Raw genomic sequence first — 20,450 nt, forward strand, 5'->3', positions numbered from 1 at the left:
AATTTTATGAGATATTTACTATACTCTTTACTTTGTTGATAACTTTTAATTCAACTTTCTACCCGATGTGTTTAAGACACAAGACTAAATAATATCTTGGTTCATGCCAAATCAAAACATCATAATTTTTAATTATTTTATTGATCACTAAGCTACACAAGCGATAAAACAGAATGTTTGAACAAGTAAGCCTCTTTAAGTAAAAAAGGATTGTTTTTTCTGTTGATTTGTTTCATATGGGAATTTTAGTATTAGTAAATACTTCAACTTTAAAAGAGCCTGACAAAAACAAAAAGTGGGCAAAACCATTGGATTCAGTGACCCTTTTGTTGCTTATACTGCTCTTTTGTTTTTACTTGTGTTTCCTGTTCTTGATATTTTTTGGGGGGTTTTCAAGATTTCATCTGATTTTTAGCTTTTGGGGTTTCATCAAAAGTGAAGTTTGAGCTCTATATTTGTTGAAAAATTGGTTCTTTTTTTTGTCTGATTTGAATTCTTGATATGCTTTTTAGTTCTGTAAGTTCACTGAAAAGATTGTTTCTTGCTGGACTTGTGATTTGGTAGATAGCTCCAAGACTTAATAGTATAAAGGGTTCTTTAAATTTGCTTCAAATTTTGTTGGGCCAGGGTTTTTTATAGATTCTTAGCTAGAAATGTGGGAAAGGTGATAATTTTTGGTATATCCCTTTGTATTTGAATTTGCTGCAGTCGAGCTGAGGATCTTTCATCTCTCAGAAACAGCTATCTCCACGAGATAGTGATAAGGTCCGCCTACACTCTATTCTCCCCAGACCCCACTTGTGGAATTTTGCGGGTATGTTGTTGTTATTGTTGTATCTTAATATATCCCTTTCCAAGTTGAATTGATAATGATGAAAAGTTTCAATCTTTGTAGTTCTTGAAAGTGGAAAAAGTTGTTATTTTTGGTCTAATATACAAGAAATCCATTAGGATTTTGGGGGTTGAGTTCTTTATGATCATGGAGAAACAGGTTAGTTTCCAGGGTGCAACAATGGAAAAACAGCAAAGTTTTCGAAACGGGGTGATGGAGAAGCAGAAGAGCTTTAGAGGAATAATGGAAAAACAGAAAAGTTTTAGGATAGCAATGGAGAGGCAAATGAGTTTTGGTGGTGAGAGGAAAAGGGGTAAGGATTCACCGGGGAAACGAGGGGATTCCCCGTTGCATCTTGCAGCTAGAGCTGGAAATTTCGGAAAGGTGAAAGAAATTATTCAGAAGTTTGATGAAAAAGGCATAAAAGACTTGTTATGTCAGCAAAACCAAGAGGGTGAGACTGCTTTATATGTTGCTGCTGAGAATGGTCATAGTTTGGTTGTTGCAGAGTTCTTGAAACATTTAGACCTTGAAATCGCTTCTATTGTGGCAAATAATGGTTATGATACACTTCATGTTGCAGCAAGGCAGGGTCATCTTGGTGAGTTCCCTATTTATTATAAAGCAAATCGACTTCGATTCTTGAAAAATCTAATTAGGATTATTTAGGGGATAGAGAATGTATATTCTTTCGCATCTCGATTCAGTTTGATATTACATGTGTTTCTCAGAATATCTTTCTGGATTTGGTTTCAAATCAAATAAAAAATTGCCAGTAAAAATGTAGAATTCATGAATGAGATGGATAATTGTGTTTTATTTAGTATATTGTGGACTTGAACTTGGTATTTGACATGCAATTTATTACTGCTAATAGTGTTGGTGACTGAAGAGGAGTCTTGACGTAATTGGTAAAGTTACTACCATGTGATCAGGAGGTCACAAGTTCAAGCCGTGGAAACCTCTTGCTGAAATGCAGGGTAAGATTGGGTATGATAGACCCTTATGGTCCGGCCCTTCCCCGGACCTGTGCATAGCGGGAGCTTTAGTGCCCCAGACTTCCCAATACTGATGGTGACTAGAGTCTGCAACTTCTATCCATCTGTGGAAATATGTCTGTTGATAGAACCACATAAAACATTGTGTTTTCTTTATTACATTTCTCCATGTAGTTACAATTATGTAGTTGAGGGTTGTTTTGTCAAACTGCAAAAATCAAATGGAACTTCGATCCTAACACTTAATCTGTGTAACTCGATCACATTAGAGCTTATATGTTTGTGGTGACCATAAAAAGAAACCTTGTGGTCAAGTCTTGATTTACTCCCTCCGTTCTAGTTCAAGTGTCTTAGTTTGACTGGGCATGAAGTTTAAGAAAGAGATAGTATTTTTGGAACAAACCAAAAGGGAAAGTAAAACACTTTGGGACGGAGAGAGTATTATTGTTGTTTCAAGCTTATCGTGGATACTTGTTAAACATGAATTCAGTATGTTCCTTTCTTACTTGCACTTGCAAACACTTTTTTGTATAAAATTGCAGATGTACTACAGGAACTGCTGCATTCCTTTCCAAACTTAGTCATGACCACAGATTCGTCCAATTCTACGGCGTTACATACTGCAGCTGCACAGGGACATATTCATGTAGTAAATATGCTTCTGGAGATTGATTCTAACCTTGCTAAGATAGCTCGGAACAACGGAAAGACTGTGCTCCATACAGCAGCAAGAATGGGACACTTGGAGATAGTTAGATCCCTTCTTAGCAAGGATCCTGAGATTGGCTTTAGAACAGATAAAAAAGGCCAGACTGCCTTGCACATGGCTGCAAAGGGACAAAATGTTGACATCGTGCTCGAATTAATCAAACCAAATCCTGCTGTTTTGGCCTTGGAAGATAACAAAGGAAACACAGCACTTCATATTGCAACAAGAAAGGGACGGATACAGGTTTGTTTGTTTAAACTGTTTTTTCTTGTAAAGCATCTTCCGTAAACTTGAGATTTGTTTTATGTGTGAGGCAATGTGGGATGTGTTATATATCTTGATGAAAAATGCTGGTAGATCAAGGGAATACTGTTTATTTGGTAAAATCAAGATGGAAATTACAAACTTGAGGGATTGTGGGCAGACCAAGGGTGAGTTCACTGTCGTGCCACGAAATGGTTATTGAAATGACTTACTGATAAGTTCCAGTTTCCTTTCTGGACAGTTATGTACCTGGAGAGAAGGAACATTCAGAAACACATAATCTTTTAGTATCATGTATCGTGTCCTCCCGCATGAGGTCTGATTTCATTCTATGATTTGCAGGGATTTGGTCAGCCTCCGTTACTTTTTAACTTTATATAGAAATTTTGACACACAAACTGCATTCTTTGTAGATGTATCATCTTCCAACTTACGTGATAAGTTCCTTATTCAGAAGTAGCTTATTTTTTCATTCATGACTTAATGTAGAAGTTGGAAATAGACCACTAGGCGACACCCTTGGGTGCTCTCTGCTATGTGTACTTGCAGATGGTACAATGTTTTTTTTTACATGTTCAATCAAGGAAACTCAGCATCCTTTGTAACACTATGCTATGCGTAATTGCAGATGGTACAATGTCTTATATCAATTGAGGGCATTGATCTTAACACCCTTAATAAGGCTGGAGAAACAGTTCTTGAGATTGCAGAAAAGTTTGGAACTCCGGAGCTTGTTTCTATTTTGAAAGAAGCCGGAGCTACCCATTCCAAAGATCATGGGAAGCCACCTGGTCCTGCAAAGCAACTCAAGCAGTCTGTCAGTGACATAAAACATGATGTGCATTCCCAGCTCCAACAGAGTCGGCAGACTGGCTTCAAAGTACGAAAAATTGCAATGAAGGTGAAGAAGCTCCACATTAGTGGTCTTAACAACGCCATCAACAATGCAACAGTTGTTGCTGTCCTTATTGCTACTGTTGCTTTTGCTGCCATCTTCACTGTACCTGGGCAATATGTTGAAAAGAAAACAGATGGATTTTCGCTTGGAGAAGCACACATAGGGAGAAAAGCAGCATTCATAATCTTCTTCTTGTTTGACAGTATGGCATTGTTCATTTCAGTTGCTGTTGTTGTGGTCCAGACGTCTGTTGTCGTGATTGAACAGAAAGCAAAGAAACGACTCATGTTTTGGATAAACAAGCTAATGTGGGCAGCTTGTCTCTTCATCTCAGTCGCCTTTATATCTCTTAGTTATGTGGTAGTTGGAGCTAAGGAAAGATGGCTTGCTGTGTATGCAACTGTGGTTGGTTGCATAATAATGCTCACTACATTTGGCTCCATGTGCTATTGTGTGGTTCAACATAGGCTAGAAGAATCGAGGTTGAGGAGCATTCGAAGAACTGAGACTAATTCACGTTCTTTCCCATTGTCTGTGGCATCAGATCCAGAGCTATGCAGTGAGAACTACAAGAGGATGTATGCAGTATAGGTAGAATAAACAGGCAGATGTCTGCCTATGGCATCAAATGCAGAGCTCGGTAACTGAAACTACAAGCGATTATATGTAATTCTCAACCATGAAGTTCAACAACACTGACATGGGATCAGATTTAGAATGGTGAAAGTATGGAAGGGATCTATACTGTTCAGGAACAAATGAGTAGAAAGTTTCAATAGATTGACAATAATATCGGAGCGATATCAGTCGCTGCAGCATCTTTCTTGGAAGTTCAAAATGAAGCATTAGTGTACATAGATTGTAACTTGGTGACAAGAATGTGGGGATGGCTGCTATTTATTTTTATGCCTATATACCTGATCAACTTCTAAGTTCATCAAACAAAATGGTGTCATTGTATAATTTATGATAGCTTTTTTTTCCATCATCATGGAAGTTCCATCTTTTTCAGCTGCCATCATTTGTTAGAATTCCGCCAACATGAAGAAAAAAAAACCTGAGAAAGAGATAGTTCTATGAAAGTTGAGCTCGTAAACACACATTCAAACTTAACCTTGGCTCACAAGTAAGCACTCCAACTTTGAGAGTGCACATCTAGACACCTCAATTTGATCTCAAATGACAACTAAACATTCTAACTCTTCCTCATTGTGTCTCGTGGACACCTGACGTTGACATGGCAAATAAATTTTGGAGGTGTCTAGATGTGCATACTCAAAATTGGAGTGTTTATTTGCGAGCTGAAGTCAAGTATGAGTGTATGTTTATGTATTATGCCTAAGAGTATCGAGCACAACTTTGTTTTTTCTTCTCCATCCAGAATATCTTGATTTTAGACGCGACATGGTAATTCCAATGAGGTACCAGAATCACTACATATCCACCATTATTTATGTGCATTGGCATGCATACATGCAGGGCAAGAAACTCCCACACTGGCTTTTCGATGAATGCATCTAAAACGAAAGGGTACAGTGTAGTTAAGAAAAAAAGGAATGTACAATAAAGAATTCTGCATTTCTACAAGCAAGTCTTTTTGGTGAAGAACAAACTGCTTACTAATGAACACAATTCTAGTGAAAAATGGGAAGAGCAAATTGATGCTCTATATCCAGATTTCTGAGCTGGATTATTCCAACGTTAATCGTCTACGAGTATATACATCAAGACCTACCATACATTCTCAGCAAAGGGAATCCATAATTTTACATCAGTACATCATCTTTGAACCCTCTTGTCGGGGAATCTTAGTAGCTCAGTTCGTTGGCTACCTGAACTTTCACTTTGTAAGTGAGAGTTTGATTTTCCACCTTGTAATCCCCTCCCCGTACCCCAAGTTTGAGTGGGGGGGGGGGGGGNGGGGGGGGGGGGAGAACCTTGTTTTCTTTAGGTTTATAGGCTTTCATGCAGATACCAGGTACCAGAAAGCCTTGATGGTCATTTATATTTATTCATGTCAGAGGTACTCTCCTGTTGAAGAGAAGATCTGGGGTGGGAGCTCCCTTCATTTCTTCTGGAACCATTTGACACGTTCTCCTGTTGAAGAGCAGACCTGTGGTGGGAGCTCCCTTCATTTCTTATGGAACTATTTGACCTCTGATAGGTGCTCCCTTCATTTCTTCTGGAACTGTTTGACCTGTGATGGGAGCTCCCTTCATTTCTGGTGGAACTGTTTCTTGATAACATGCATACTGCATCGGTTGAGAAACGGCAGCTCAGGTGTACATGATGCGTTCTTACCTTCGTTGAGCCACTAGATTTCACATTGATCATTAAAATCACCTCTTCTTCTCTTGTTTCCTCGGACCATTTTCTTGGTGACATAACTTCAGGAATATTTTCTGAATTACGGAACTCTTCCTGATGTACCAAGATCTCTTCATCTTCACCAGATTTGATCATGCCAGCCGCAGGTGTGACCTGAATCAGATGAAATTATAAGATGGCCTTGCTTGCAGAAGAGGTCTACTTTCAGTACAGAGAAGTATAACATGCTAATTTTCTATTTTAGTAAAGAAAGTATAGTATTGTGAACTCTGACTCTTGAAGTTAAGCATATGCTTTTTGCATCGTTCACAGACTCGCTACTACAAGATGTACTGTACAAACGAAATTTCACCTTAATCCATTTTATATTGAGAAAAGGAACATCCAATCCAACCATTGAATAAGAGTTTAATGATCCATAGACCTGGAATCACCTTAAGCCAACGGGGAAAGCAAAAGGAATCTCTGGGACGACAGCCTGATGTTTGCTTGTTCTTGTCGACAGTTGATTGATATTGGCAAGTGATTTGGAAAAAAACATTATCCTGTCTAGTACTTCTGTTGGTAATTATTAAGCTGAATGTTTCTTGATTCTGAAGAAATATCTGGCTGGTACTGACGGCTACTTCAGGTATATAATACAGTTCTTCCAGTATAGACCTGATTTTATCATTATACTGGAAGATCTTCCCAAACTCTAGTCTCCTTACTGATCTATCAACACGGGAAACCTCAACACTAAATTTGCACCGCACAGGCTTGTGATCACTATCTGTCACTTCCATGCAAGCATCGTACCTATGGCATAAGTGAAATCAGTTTCTACATGGACCAAGAAAGACTTACTTGAAGAAAGCCCTGAGAAATCCTACTGTAAAATGGAAGCAGCTACAGGGCTCCCTAAACTGCACGGCATTGAAGGAGCTGCCCGGCTATCTCGATATAGCACTCTGTCACACCAGGCTGGAATTCGTTTCTTCTCCCCAGAATCATATCCTAAAGTGGAAAGCAAAAATGTCTTTCAGTGCTTTTTGACATTTCATGCATTAAGCAATACAACAATCCAAAAGGGAAATCTTAAACTGGTCCTTGGACATATCTTTATCATAAGAACACTATAGACAGTTTAACTACTCCATCCGTTTCAATTTATTTGTCTGGTTTTGACTTGACACTAGATTCAAGAAAATAAAGAAATTTTTTTGAATCTTGTGGTCCTAAACATGCCATATGGAAAGTTGCCAAAAAAGGGAAGAAACATTCTTTTTTAAACGGACTAAAAAAGAAAACAAGACAAACAAATTGAAACGGAAGGAGTAATATTTGGTGCAGTGTAAGAAAGTAATATGTTGAGTCACATGTTATAATCATTACAAATATACCTCACCTCCTAATCCTGGTTTCCCCTTGTCAAACTTGTAAGTTGGAGGAAATTTGATGATTGCTTCACGCATCCCTTGGAAAACTTTACCAGCTTTCATTTCTGCTCTTAGTTGATCTTTCTCTCTAAGCCAGTCAAAGCATCTTTGTGAGACGAAGTCCCTTGCTTCATCATAAGATATTCCAAAAAGACGATAATTAAGATCCCCACAGAAAATCATCATATCAGCTTCAGCAAGGTCAGGCTTTCCCTTCCCGGGACTAATTGCTGCAGCCTGAGATAGAGGAAGTCAAGCTTTAGTTCAATAGAAGAAGATAGTATGAAACTGATGAATACAAATACCACGTCATACATCTGTACCACGAAGCATTTGAGCAGCAGATGACACACCAGCTGCAAGAGAGAGGATCCATGGCAGGCCAGAAGAGTAAAGCAGCCACAGTAAATATGTGGAGAAGACAAGAGAGCAAGTCAAAAACAGGTATCGCAGCATACCAGTAACATTGTCAAGAAGGTTAGAAGACCGAGTGAAAGCCATTGTTCTATATATATGGTCAAAATCAGCATTGCGGCGATTGACTGCTTCTAAATGTGCTGCAAAGTGACAGTTCACGAAGCACATAATCCGATCAAATACTCTTAACCTCAAACCGACTCCACCCTGCATTATAATTGTACAACCATGAAACTGTGGCAGTTCATTCCCTTTTCAAAGAAAACGACAATAATATAGATTAGAAGCTGAAGCCCTTATATATTGTTTTATTGTCTCAATCATCTTCATTACCTCAACTTGAATGAAAACAAATTCTTTATCCAATTTGAACACTTAATAGCTTGATGAATTCTAATGACAAGATCATTGTTTTGTTATACCTCTTAACAGTAAGAAATACTTGCCTTATTACCAATGGCACGTCCTAAACCACATGCAACTGCTGCAACGTCAAGGTCCCCCACATGTACTCGAAGGGTTTTTCTCACCCTAAGTTAAGATTAACGATCAATATTACATAATGTTCAGGAAAGTAATATGAAAGTAATATTTTAGTAGTATGAATAGGCAGGAGCCAGTGGAAGGAAGATGTTGTTTTACGATGCATGGTTTTTTTTATTAAGTACAACTTGCATTTCAGCTTAAAATGGAAAATAGCTCATTAAAGTAACCACACTAGTTCTTACCAGATAGCAATAAGCAAGCCAGCTAGTTGCCTTGATCCTACCCTTTCAAAACTTGATCCTTCATCCAAAGTCTTCCCTATTGCATCCAGCCACCATTGTCCACTGGATGTTCCTTCTAGTCCTACCTACAGTACACAGTAGACAAGATCAAGATAGCATAAGGTGTCACTATCCCCATGGGTCCAAATATAAGTATCCCTCAATCGTCAAGATACCTCGTTGAAGTGTGGGACCATTTCATCTAAAAACCTACAATGTTAGAGAGAGCAAATCTTTTACTTATTTAATTATTTTTCAATAATATTAGATCTAAACTCATCTCAACTCTTAGTTATATTGGACTCCGATGTAATATTGTCCACGCTCCAAATGTCTAGCCCTGGCATGGAGGGGATAGAATGTTCCACATCGTCGAGGGAATGTGCTGTAGTTTTCTTATATAAATGGTGTTGGACAATCATCACTTCATCAGCTAGTTTTTTTTTTATCTGAGTTAGGTGCAAGTTCATTTTCTTTACGAGATGTAAGGGGTGTACTTTGATAGCTTACAGTTTCTTTTGCTGCAGACATTGCAAGAAAACCTGCTCCCATTTCTACTTCTTGCAACCCAATTACTACAATTTCAACATCCAAAATGGCAGAATTCAGCCAAGTTGCCAGTGCTTCCTGTGAGGTTTTTCCTTCAGCAACATTCCACGTGCCAACCAGAATCTTANGTCTGTGACCCGCCCTTTGGACCAATCACAGCCTTCTAAACTCGGTGGATAATGGGCCCGCCCCTCTACCCTTCTCCACTTAAATACCGGGCTTCGCTTTGCATGGTGTGGGGCTTGAACCTGCGACCTAAGCCACAAATCCTCCACCTTTTGCCACTTGAGCTAGGCCTTGGGGGCCTTTTGCTTATTTAATTATTTTTCAATAGTATTAGAGCTAAACTCATCTCAACTCTTAGTTATATTGGACTCCGATGTTATATTGTCCACGCTCCAAATGTCTAGCCCTGGCATGCAGGGGATAGAATGTTCCACATTGTCGAGGGAATGTGCTGTAGTTTTCTTAAATAAATGGTGTTGGACAATCATCACTTCATGAGCTAGTTTTTTTTTTTTTTTTTATCTGAGTTAGGTGAGGTTCATTTTCTTTACGAGATATAAGGGGTGTACTTTGATAGCTTACAGTTTCTTTTGCTGCAGACATTGCAAGAAAACCTGCTCCCATTTCTACTTCTTGCAACCCAATTACTACAATTTCAACATCCAAAATGGCAGAATTCAGCCAAGTTGCCAGTGCTTCCTGTGAGGTTTTTCCTTCAGCAACATTCCACGTGCCAACCAGAATCTTAAAATTTTCTTGTCTGGTGTATAAATGTCTTTTCTGTGCTCTTTCTGATTGCAATATGTGATCAATAGGTCCTGGAGTGGCGAGGGTCCATCCACGTATACCTCCGTGATTAGCCAAGCTAAAAACATAATCACCCCCAATTGCCATTTTTATTACAGGATCGGTATGAGCAACCCAATTAGCTACCAAGTTCCCTTCAAGGTCCAGGACCTGTACCATACCACTTATATAGCCAACCCATATTCGAGAACCATGAGCACATAAGCATAGAACAGCACAAGGATGATGATGGAAATCTTGCAAACGGTTTCCATTCCCATCCCACTGCACAAGTAAGCCATTTGAACATCCACTCCAAATCATTCCATCAGATGAAAGCACAAGGGCTTCTGTTTTCCTACTATCTTCTGAAGATGCTCCTGACCCCTTTGTTGCAACTCGACGTACAGCACCGGCAGCTCCCATTATAGCATTGCGTGAACGCTGGAAAAAGTTACCTCCTTGTGACTTTTCTTTTTTAGATTTGGAGACAGACTTGACATTACTCTCATCTTCCACAGCTTGGTCTGGCACAGATGACATATCAACCCCATTTTCAATCTGACCATCTACATTATACACTTTCAGGAGTTCCCTGGTTCGTGCATCCCTGCAGTTTTTGAACTATCAGAGTAATTAGTGGCTAGGCAATTATCAAAAAAAGAAAGCCTCAACTCTTACCTCTTCTTTTATGTATTAACATAGAACAAATGCATACGTCATATTCATCTGGAAGAAATGTAGAGGAACATACCATAATGAGAAGGATAAAGATCCTGATGCCCACACTTTTGCTCTTACATGATCAGAGAGCAAACACTTCACATCAGAAGATGAGATGCTACATACACCATTAACTGTAACTTGGCTTCTAAGGTTAACAAGTGACCTTTCCACAAGTAAAGAAGCAATATGTGTTTCATCTGATGATAGAGAGAGAGACTTCTGTACTGCTTCCCATGGCCAAACCTTTATGATACCGCCTTCAAATCCAGACCATATATCACCTGGACCAAGAAGAGAGTAGTCATGATAAATCGTTCCTTATCAGGAGCAAAATTAAAGATAAGATAAGTTAGTGAGGTTTCACAGAGACCAGTAAGAGAATATAACAACAGGACTTTGAAGCACAAATTGTTAAGATCAATCCATGAGAAACGAGGCAGACATGGATTTATGGGTTTAAGCTAAAGTGACAGAAACATCCAAGTTGTAACCTGGATAGGTCACTTCAAATGCAGCATTATAAAACTGTGTATTTACATTTTTTGCTAATTGTATGACTTGAAGCACGGTTATGCAAATCATTGGAGAGACCTTTGCACCGATACGATCCATAGCAAGCACACTTCTTTATTTTTTTTTTTTGTTTTTTTGAGGAAGATAACTGTGTATTAGTCAGCAGCACAAAGGCTGTGCTGTGAGCCAAACTAGAATCCAAAAAACAAAATTTATGCCCTTGTTCATCTCACAAGGACTTCAGAAACTCTAGCAATTTCTCAGCTTCATCTACATAGTTTCCTTTACACCAAAAATGAAATAGTAATGTACAATTCATCTTGACTCTTTGAATTGTGCAACTTATATCCTCAAAACACGTTGCAATCACATTAGTATCTTGATCAATTTTCCTTGTTACTAGGAAAGAAAGATCATATGTTGACAAACAAGTAAGATCCTCTTACTCAAAACAAGATTTAATTTCCAAGGGTTGGAAGTCTTAGCAACCTTAAGATGCACCGACATATTTCAACCTTAAGATAATTAAATCGAGAAGACCACTTCTTTCAATGAAACGTAAGCTAACAAGAATTTCAATAGTGTGATCGGAATGATAAAAACTGTAGGATCATAAGCAAGGAAAATTCAGAAATTACCATAAGAAGATAGCATCAATGAAAGAACGGGACCACGATGAGCATTCCAGGAGAGGCCTTCCTTGAAAGGGGAGTCATCAGAATTAGCCTGGTCTGTTCTCCAAGACCTAATCTTGCCATCCTTATGTCCACTCCAGATTAATTTATTCCCAGAATCAAACATCAAGCATAATGCAGGTGATATATCAGCTGACTCGTAAAATGGTGCTGCGTCCTCGTCCCCTCTCCTTGCCCGTCCACCAATTCCTATCCCACACTCATATTGATCTGAAAAATTCCACACTCTTACACCAGATTCTTGTCCTGCCCATAATTGTGTCTCGGAACAAACGATGGTCCTCAAAAATTTCCCAACCTGCATTATTGTTTAAAATTTGAAAGAGAAAATGTGAAAGGATAATAAGGAGAAAAAACTACAGTAGCTCATGCATTACTCATTAAAAATATCTTATCCATTTTCAAATATTGTTCAATTGATTTCCGACTTCTTTTTTGCACATTCAACAACTGTGCTCCCAACATGTGTACCTTTGTTTCTAGGCATAATACATAAATAAGCCCTTTAACTTGGTTTCAGCTAGCATCTATGCACTCCAACTTTGGGTGTGCGCAAGTAGGCACTTAAACTTGTATAAAATTGAACAAGTAGACACACACGTCCTACGTGGCATAATATATGTAGGACGCCACATAGGACACAAAATTGTCATGTAGGACGCCACATATGACGAATGTGTCTATTATTCAAGTTTAAGTGTCTACTTGTGCACACTCAAATTTGGAGGGCGTAAATGCCAACTGAAGCCAAGTAAAAGGGCATATTTATGTATTATGCCTTTTTCTACGAACAAACATAGTTCATTAGTTGTGTTTGGTATGATGTTTCTTGAAGAAGTCATTCTAGTACTTCCTAAGTGGTCTCTCCAAAGAAAATGCTTTTCACCAAGAAGATAATATTTTATCACTTATGAGTGGATGTCATTAATTTTTCATGCTCCAGAAACTTCTCTTTTGAGCCGAGGGTCTATCGGAAACCGTCTGCATACAACCTACCCTCCCCAAACCTCACTTGTGGGACTACAATGGGTATGTTGTCATAGTGTATAGGCCAACTTGCATGCACTTCGACTAATTCCACGACTTACCTGCTACATTCCACCATCACTAGAAAAAAGGTAACACATCTCATGAATGTCATTTTTATTTTACAAGTATTTCTAACTCTTACCCCATATCACTTGTTTTAACCTTGCTTGGGCTCTTAAAAAATGCCAAAGGGTGCATGTCGGGTCCCTCCAAAAAGAGGATCCGATACAGGTGTGTCATTTTATTTGGAGACTTCGAGCAACTTATATAGGTTTTAACCAACATTTTTATCTTGTTGTTAACCTTAATGCTAAAAAATGAAAACAGAACACTTACATTACCATTTTCAAAAGAAAATAAACCCTGTCTTCCTCCTAATACCATTACTACATGTGAGATAGATTTATAAACAACAAAATAGTTCCCCATGGCTAAACATTATCTACCGATTCGTTCATAAAAAAACTTGTCCATGATGAAACAAATATGCATTTCATTACCTGTGTTTCTTTGAGGGGATGTGGCCTGATCTCAAGGTAAGTTGGACGGGCAGGATGCAGAGGCGCACGAGCTGGTACTTTAAAGCTTCCTACTCCACCACCAGTTCCTTCAAACTCCGCCAAAGGCGATTGATGATGATGATGATTATCATCTAAACCATCCGCTACAACCCCAACGCCTTCAACCTTTCGATTGACCAAATGGGAACCTTCTCCATCATTGTATAATTCTTCTTCTCGTAAAGAGCCATCATTATTGTTGTGAATGAGATTATGCGTCCCCTTGTGATAAACCTTTTCTCGAGCAGGTTGTGTGCAACTCGGATTATGATCCAATCCATGTACATCATTTTCTTTGATTCCATCCATGTAATCAAATATCGCTTTAAATTTCAATTCCCAGTCAGATTCTCATTTGCAAAAAGCTTTAAATTTGTGTGAAGAAAAAATCAGAGTGAGTGAAGCAGAGGGAGTGGACGTGCATGGGAAGAGGAGCAGAGTTCGGGGGAATTGCGGAGAGATTAAATGGTCCGAAAAATATTTTCTCGAGAAAAATAAGTTCATTGATAATAAGAAAAATTACTTTCGTAATGGAAGTTGGAATAACAAATTCTAGGGGTGTTATTGAATCACACCTCATCTTCACTCGTACCCTCAACCCCACCTACATACGGCCGATCCCATTTTTTATCTTTTTAAGATAATATTTTTTACTTGTATACTAAACACATCCACTATTTAGATAATTGTATAAATCATTTGTTAATGCAATAGTAAATTTGTAAAAGAAATAATTAATGTTTTTTTTAGATTTTCTAAAGTTACATTTACAGGAAAAAGGAATACTATTGTACACTCCAATAATATCATTTTTATATGTCCGATATTTGATTGAATACAAAATTTATTCTCGTGCATGCACAATTTGACTATCGTGCACACCTTCAGGGAACAAAGATACAGTGGCACACAAGTTAACCAAAAAAAAAAAACACTAAAACCTCTATAAATGGGTTATAAAAGTCAACATTGAAAGCCGTGATTCCTATGTTTTTCATCCACTTCATTAACCACTCGAGACGTATTTAAGTATAGTCAATAGGCATTAGTTGTCATGTGGCTCATTTGGACAATCTAAAATGTGAGTTACAAGAATGTTTGAGAAACAAGAACAATAGGCTTTCTTTCTTGCATAATGCAACAAAAGTAGCAGAATTATACGAAACTAGTAGGATATGAGTATGAAGATAATGGTAAATGACTTGGTATGTGTCAACAAATCACGAAAGCACTGTACAAATCTGATACCCAGAAATACAACCACAATCTGCACAAATTACAAGAGATGAGACAGAAAAGTCGAAAGAAAACAAATTCTTAGCATTGAGAAAACTTTTATAGCATTCTGAAACTTGACATTCTTTTTGATAAATTTCATCAAATTCGAACTTTATGAATCAACCAAGTTGCGCTGGGATCAAGCAGGTATTGGTTCCTCCAAAACTGTGCAAATTCAAACAAAAACTCAGAAAAATAGATAACTGAGAAAAGAAGGTGGGTGTGAGAATAATAGAGAAAAAATGGTAACCTTTCTTTTGCACAGACACGGCGGTTGAAGCATCTTGAGTGTCCTCCATAACAGCTTCTGTAATGACTGGTGCTTTAGTTGGTACGTCAGGTAGATCCAGTTTCTCTTCAACATTTTCACCAGAAGGTATTGCAGAAGGAACTTCTGGCAGATCTTCAAGTGTTAACTGTACAAATTATCCACCGTCAGGTAAAATATTAGAGTGATTCTTTAGAAAAGGATACAACACACGATTCAAAAGTCTTCTTTTCTTTCTTAAATTCCATGCTCAGTCAAACTAAGACACATAAAATGAAACGGAGGGAGCATCATTATATCGAAGGCATCTAGACCTCTAGGTGGAATTATAACATTGTCGTATTCAATACCTGCAAAGTTTTTGCTTCCTTCAAATAAGGAGAAAGCATCACTAAAAACTAAAAGGGTATTATACTAGAACTCCATAATGTTGTTGTGCTATAGCGAAGGTGATCATTTAGTGCAGTTGATTATCTCTCAACCAAGACAGGGAAGTATAGCCAGAATAAGTATGCAAAATAAGATGATTTGTGGTGGGAAAAAATTAAGGTAATTAGTAGTTTAACCAGAAATAGCTGCAGCAAAGCTGCTATGGTGTCATCAACAGAAAGAGTACTTAGTCACAAAGAAATGAACCAAGTTTTAGCACCAATTGACTACATAAAAAATAGACAGACCTGAGATTCCAGATTCTCAAATTCTGCTAAAACTTCCTCCTCATCTTCAGCAGATAGTTTCTCTCCAAGAATAGCATTAACTTCCTGCAAACGGATACGAGCAGTCATGCACAAAAAAAAGAAAAGGAAAGGAGCGGTCTTCACTGTCAAACTGATCTCTCATAATACCTAGTTAAATTATTTGCTCAAAGACTAAAATGCATCAACATTGATCCCTTGCTCCACGTAATTTCTTTTTTAACAAAATTATGTTGCAAACTAGTTCAACGCAGTGCAAAAAGGTTAGTCAAAGGGAGCTCGGTGGACAAGTGCCTAGTGGCAGAATCTAATTGGGAGCAACTCCTTGAGGCCACCTCAAGCATAGGTAGTCATGCAGGACGTTTCTTGTTCAAATTGATCTATCCTCGAACATTAATACCCTTCCTCACCCAGAAACACTAGGAATATACAATACATAGGTAAGAGCGAGAACAGGGATAATATCAAGAAACTTTCTTCCTGATGGAAAGAAAATCATTTCAGGAAATAGATTGAGGCCCACCAGTTCCATTATATGAAAAGAAGAAGAGATTATGCATAGAGAATATCCTTAGCTGGAAATGACGTGTGTCAGGCACAGAAAAACTCTGCCAAACATGGTGGAAGCCCATTACTATTGGGTGGTGTTGAATTCAAACTGATTCAAGAGATTTATACACATTGAATCCAGGCAAGGAAACAGGATTTGTCCGGTATTATACAGGAGATAATCAGATAGCAGCTAGTAGGATATATCAGCAAAACTAAAAGTAAAATAGATCACTGCAACAGTTGGCTATATCAAGTGGCAGCAGTGACACCCAGGCAGAAAAATTAACTGAATTTCAAGAAAAACGAACTGATGATAGCAAAGTCTACTAAGAAGAGACTATTCACCGCACTACGTAGGTGTGGAACCATGGTGATTGAAGGAAATACAAGGGATAGACAGATTTAAAATCATATGGAAAGAAGTGTAGCAGGACCTACAATCTCTAGGAATCTGTGCAGACTTGGTGCAAACCAGAGCACAATGGAGAAAAAGAACCATTAAGACAAAATTAATAAGTTGAGATTAAAGTTTGGTCATGTTGGTATGTTTACATTAGGAATAACGATTGTTACGAGTCTTTTAGTCTTTTTAGGGATTTGTTTGTCGAAAAATGTAGAGAATTTCTAGTGCTAGTGAACCAAAGTTTTTTTCTTTTCAAAAAAAGATTGATAAAGGTCAGCAACAAAGATAATGAGGATTGATACAGATAATCTAACTACCTTGGGATTGAGACATAGTTATTGTGGTTGTTTAAAGTGATGATTTCATTAATTTGAAACTAGGGGGAACCCTTATACAAGGTAGAAGCAAAAGAGTCGAGAATCTCAACCAAAACACGAGATTCTCCACAAACAACATCTTTACACGTTTTCCAGATTTTTTTAATTCAATTTCATTTCGGATTATGTTAGATCTTTCATATTCAGATTCTATCTCCGATCACTCACTCCATCACCAACTGTTATCAACTAGACTTGGTTTGGTTTTTATTTGTGTCTTTAGATACATATAGAGCTTTAATTGTATCAAAACCTCTAGATTGTTCGAGACTCTTACATAAGTAGGACGCCTTTAATACTTTTGTTTTATATATACATGAATTCTACCCTATTATGATCTCTCCTCTTAAAATTCTCTCCCTCCACTTATCCTTTCTTTCCCTGGTCTGTTCGTCTTTGCCCCATCCCCCTTGCTATAATCTCTTTCCTGTTAACTTTCTTTCTTCCCCTTACCTTTCTCTCATCTCTTTTCCGGTATTGCATCAAAACTACTATCACTATACAAGCATGAATGAACTCCCAAATCTCACAAGACTGAGTAGACACTACCAAATATAAGTGAGAAGGGGATGAGATATCAAAAGAGCTTACATCTTGATAAGCTTTTGCCTCTGCAGTATCATCCATTAACTTTTGAACATCCTCTAGGTTGATCTCACCTTGTATTGCTTTGATTGCATTATTCCCAGTTTTCAAACTCTCAAAGACAGCCTTTTGCTTGCTTGTCAGTTCAATATCTGCCAACTAAAAGGATTTGCACATAGAATCAGAAAACAATTAAATGCTTAAGAGAAATAAGGAAATTTAGCATGGTAGTAAAAGTATGGAACTGAATTAAGAAGAATTACTTACTTGTTGCTCAACATTTATGAGCCAAACATCAACTTGCTTTAATAGTTCTTCTTGCACTTTCTTCTTTTTCAATGCTAAAAGGGCCCTCTCTTTCTTCTTTTCACGTAGCAAGTCTTTTGCAGCTTGTTTCTCAGCTTCAATAACAGCATCCAGCTGAAAGCAAAGAATAACAGAAGGTATTAGCAGGTCTGAAACCAACACGTGCATCCAGTAGAATATTCCTTGAGGACATCTTGTAAATCAGGCCTAAGTGGAGACTTTGGCACCAAGAAAAAGGAGAGAACCTTTAAGTTCTTAATGTGGACAATCATCTTGATCCTTCAGTTGCAACATTTAATAGAATTCCCCTACCTCATGTAAAACCAACTTATACCCATTTTTGGGTTTTCTTTCCTTTATTACTTTCAATGTTTTAGGAGTGTTAGCATTCTGACTTAGTGCATAATCAGGGGATGGGTCACTCTCCTCTAAAACTTCCCGTAACAATTAAAATTAGCTGCATGTCTAGTTTCAATGATAACTGAGAATGCCCTTTTTTACTTTGTATTCATTTTAACAGAAATATGATATAAACAACAAGGTGCCATTATTTCAAGCAATGGTTGATGCTGAGACTTGAGGTCTTGTAAAGAAGGTAATTGCTCCGAACTAGAAGTGGTAAGTCAACTTATATCTAGGCTATATGGTTTTGAAGATTTAGGCAATTCAAAGATTCTCTTTTCTGGCTTGGAGAAAAGAAAAGAAAGTTCTCCATTAGGTCATTTATAACCTTCTTTCATCCAGGAATAGAGTTGACAGATTGTTTCCTTGGATGGCAACTACAGAAGGCAAAAGCTCCATCAAAGGCTCACTTTTCTTATCAGCATCATACGAAGCAGTATTTAATCAAAACTTCTACAAAAAATGAAAAACCATTGTATGAAAGGTACAAACTTTTTTTCTTTTTGACAAAAAAGGTACAAACTTTTTTCAAATCAGACCACCGTATACTAGATCTTTTATGTGTTGAAAGTAAGAACAAGCTGTCAACATCTCTTCCTCCCCTATATAATGACCACTGAGATGCGGGATATGTAATGCGTATTGTAAAATTTACAAATATTCTAGGTAATGCCAAGTTCAAATGCTAATCATTTCTCAAAGTGGAAGAGCTGGTCGATTCATTCAGAAATATAGAAACTTTGATGCACAGCTCCTCTACGCATCACGTCATGGTCAAGGAAGAACCAACAACAACTAAGCCTCAGTACAAAAACAAGTCGGGATCCGCTATGAACCCTCACTAATCATCTTACTCCACTTAAACTCATTGCATATCAATCTTATAACAACAACATACCCCATGTAATCTCACCCTGTGTAATCTCACAAAGTGGTAATGAGGAGGGTAAAGTGTACGCAGACAATACCTTTACCTTGAAGGTAGAGAGGTTGTTTCCAATAGACGCTCAGCTCAAATACAAATATAGAGAACTAATTCCTCCTAAACATAGTTATTGTTGAAAGACTCAAGAAAAAACACATAGTTCCACAACTCAATCTCAACATCATAAATCTAGTATTAACATCATTGTTGAGCTATAATTGTGCATTGCAAAAAACACCCAAACGCTTCTTGCTGTCATATTTCATAATTTCACCTATTAATTCTCCACAAAAACCAATCCCAGAAAACAAACAAACAAATCCAAAAACTACCCATGATCTATCTTTCAAAGAATTGACTAAATTAAGCAATTTAAGTTTAGCCCACCAAAAAGACAACTGCAATCAAAATTTCAAAAAGGGGCAAAAATAAAGTTCCTGATACCTGTTGCTGATATTGAGCAAGCTTACGCCTTTGAGTCTTCAAAGACAAAATCGCTTTATCAACTTCGGTGATCTTCGGCTTCTTCACAAATATATTTCCCATCTCCCAAATTCAAAACCCACAAAAAAAATACGAAATTGAACAACCCCACAACAAAAAAATAATAAATTTACAACGAAAATGAGGTCTTTTGCATATCTTTATGCAAAGACCCTTTAGATTATTCGTAATTGATCTCCCTATAAGCTGAAAAAACAATATGAAAATACGAAATTAATGGATCGGAGAGTCCTCGGCGAGAATCAAATAGACAAAAAGGGACAAATTATTGTAAACAAATCAATGTTACTGTTCTTGAGTTCTAACTTTTTCTTTGATCTTTTTGAGGGGCGTGAAGGTAGAAGAAGAAAGGGTTCGAGAATTGTTAAGATTAAAATATGAAGGATAACAATGGAGATTTTAACAAAATAGTCCCTTAAGTTTGGGAGTATGACTAATTTAACCATCAAAGTGTACTCTTAATACATTTTTTGTCCTTAAAATTTAAGGAATGAATGGTTTTGGTATATGTTAACTAATAACAATTCCACCATACATATTAGTTGCTATGAGCCTACGACAACAAATTTAGTGTAGTTTAACAACGCTCTAAGAGATATTGGAGAAAGATCAATTTGCATATCTTTTGTCCAATACCTTTTAGCAAACTCGATGGTACCA

General features: G+C 37.6%; 3 protein-coding genes across 6 annotated transcripts; 1 reads left to right on the plus strand and 2 right to left on the minus strand.

Moving 5' to 3' along the window:
* Positions 1–225: 225 nt before the first annotated feature.
* On the plus strand, positions 226–4,683 carry LOC125861706 (ankyrin repeat-containing protein At5g02620-like). Of its 2 annotated transcripts, XM_049541557.1 has the most exons (4): positions 226–814; positions 896–1,433; positions 2,373–2,782; positions 3,432–4,683. In XM_049541557.1, the coding sequence occupies exons 2-4, from the start codon at positions 974–976 to the stop codon at positions 4,290–4,292; spliced, it is 1,731 nt and encodes a 576-aa protein (XP_049397514.1). In that variant the 5' UTR covers positions 226–814; positions 896–973; the 3' UTR covers positions 4,293–4,683. The 2 variants fall into 2 exon arrangements, with proteins under 2 accessions (XP_049397514.1, XP_049397513.1); XM_049541556.1 differs by having other exon boundaries at positions 226–1,433.
* A 938-nt stretch (positions 4,684–5,621) lies between these two features.
* Positions 5,622–13,840, minus strand: LOC125861705 (type I inositol polyphosphate 5-phosphatase 12-like). Of its 3 annotated transcripts, none has more exons than XM_049541555.1 (12): positions 13,436–13,840; positions 11,850–12,204; positions 10,727–10,979; positions 9,769–10,582; positions 8,593–8,717; positions 8,311–8,395; positions 7,906–8,071; positions 7,763–7,803; positions 7,417–7,684; positions 6,902–7,025; positions 6,464–6,827; positions 5,622–6,182 (listed from the first exon to the last, which is right to left on the minus strand). In XM_049541555.1, exons 1-12 carry the CDS (start codon positions 13,802–13,804, stop codon positions 5,700–5,702), a joined length of 3,447 nt encoding a protein of 1,148 aa, XP_049397512.1. In that variant the 5' UTR covers positions 13,805–13,840; the 3' UTR covers positions 5,622–5,699. The 3 variants fall into 3 exon arrangements, with proteins under 3 accessions (XP_049397512.1, XP_049397510.1, XP_049397511.1); XM_049541554.1 differs by having other exon boundaries at positions 5,623–5,748; positions 5,815–6,182; positions 7,763–8,071; XM_049541553.1 differs by having other exon boundaries at positions 7,763–8,071.
* Positions 13,841–14,664: 824 nt separating this feature from the next.
* LOC125863145 (vacuolar protein sorting-associated protein 20 homolog 2) lies at positions 14,665–20,127 on the minus strand. The gene is made up of 6 exons (XM_049543297.1): positions 19,731–20,127; positions 17,921–18,073; positions 17,660–17,812; positions 15,719–15,802; positions 15,024–15,189; positions 14,665–14,938 (listed from the first exon to the last, which is right to left on the minus strand). Exons 1-6 carry the CDS (start codon positions 19,830–19,832, stop codon positions 14,913–14,915), a joined length of 684 nt encoding a protein of 227 aa, XP_049399254.1. The 5' UTR covers positions 19,833–20,127; the 3' UTR covers positions 14,665–14,912.
* Positions 20,128–20,450: the final 323 nt, after the last annotated feature.

The sequence above is a fragment of the Solanum stenotomum genome, chromosome 4, assembly GCF_019186545.1.
Source record: "Solanum stenotomum isolate F172 chromosome 4, ASM1918654v1, whole genome shotgun sequence".
Taxonomy (NCBI): Eukaryota; Viridiplantae; Streptophyta; class Magnoliopsida; order Solanales; family Solanaceae; genus Solanum; species Solanum stenotomum.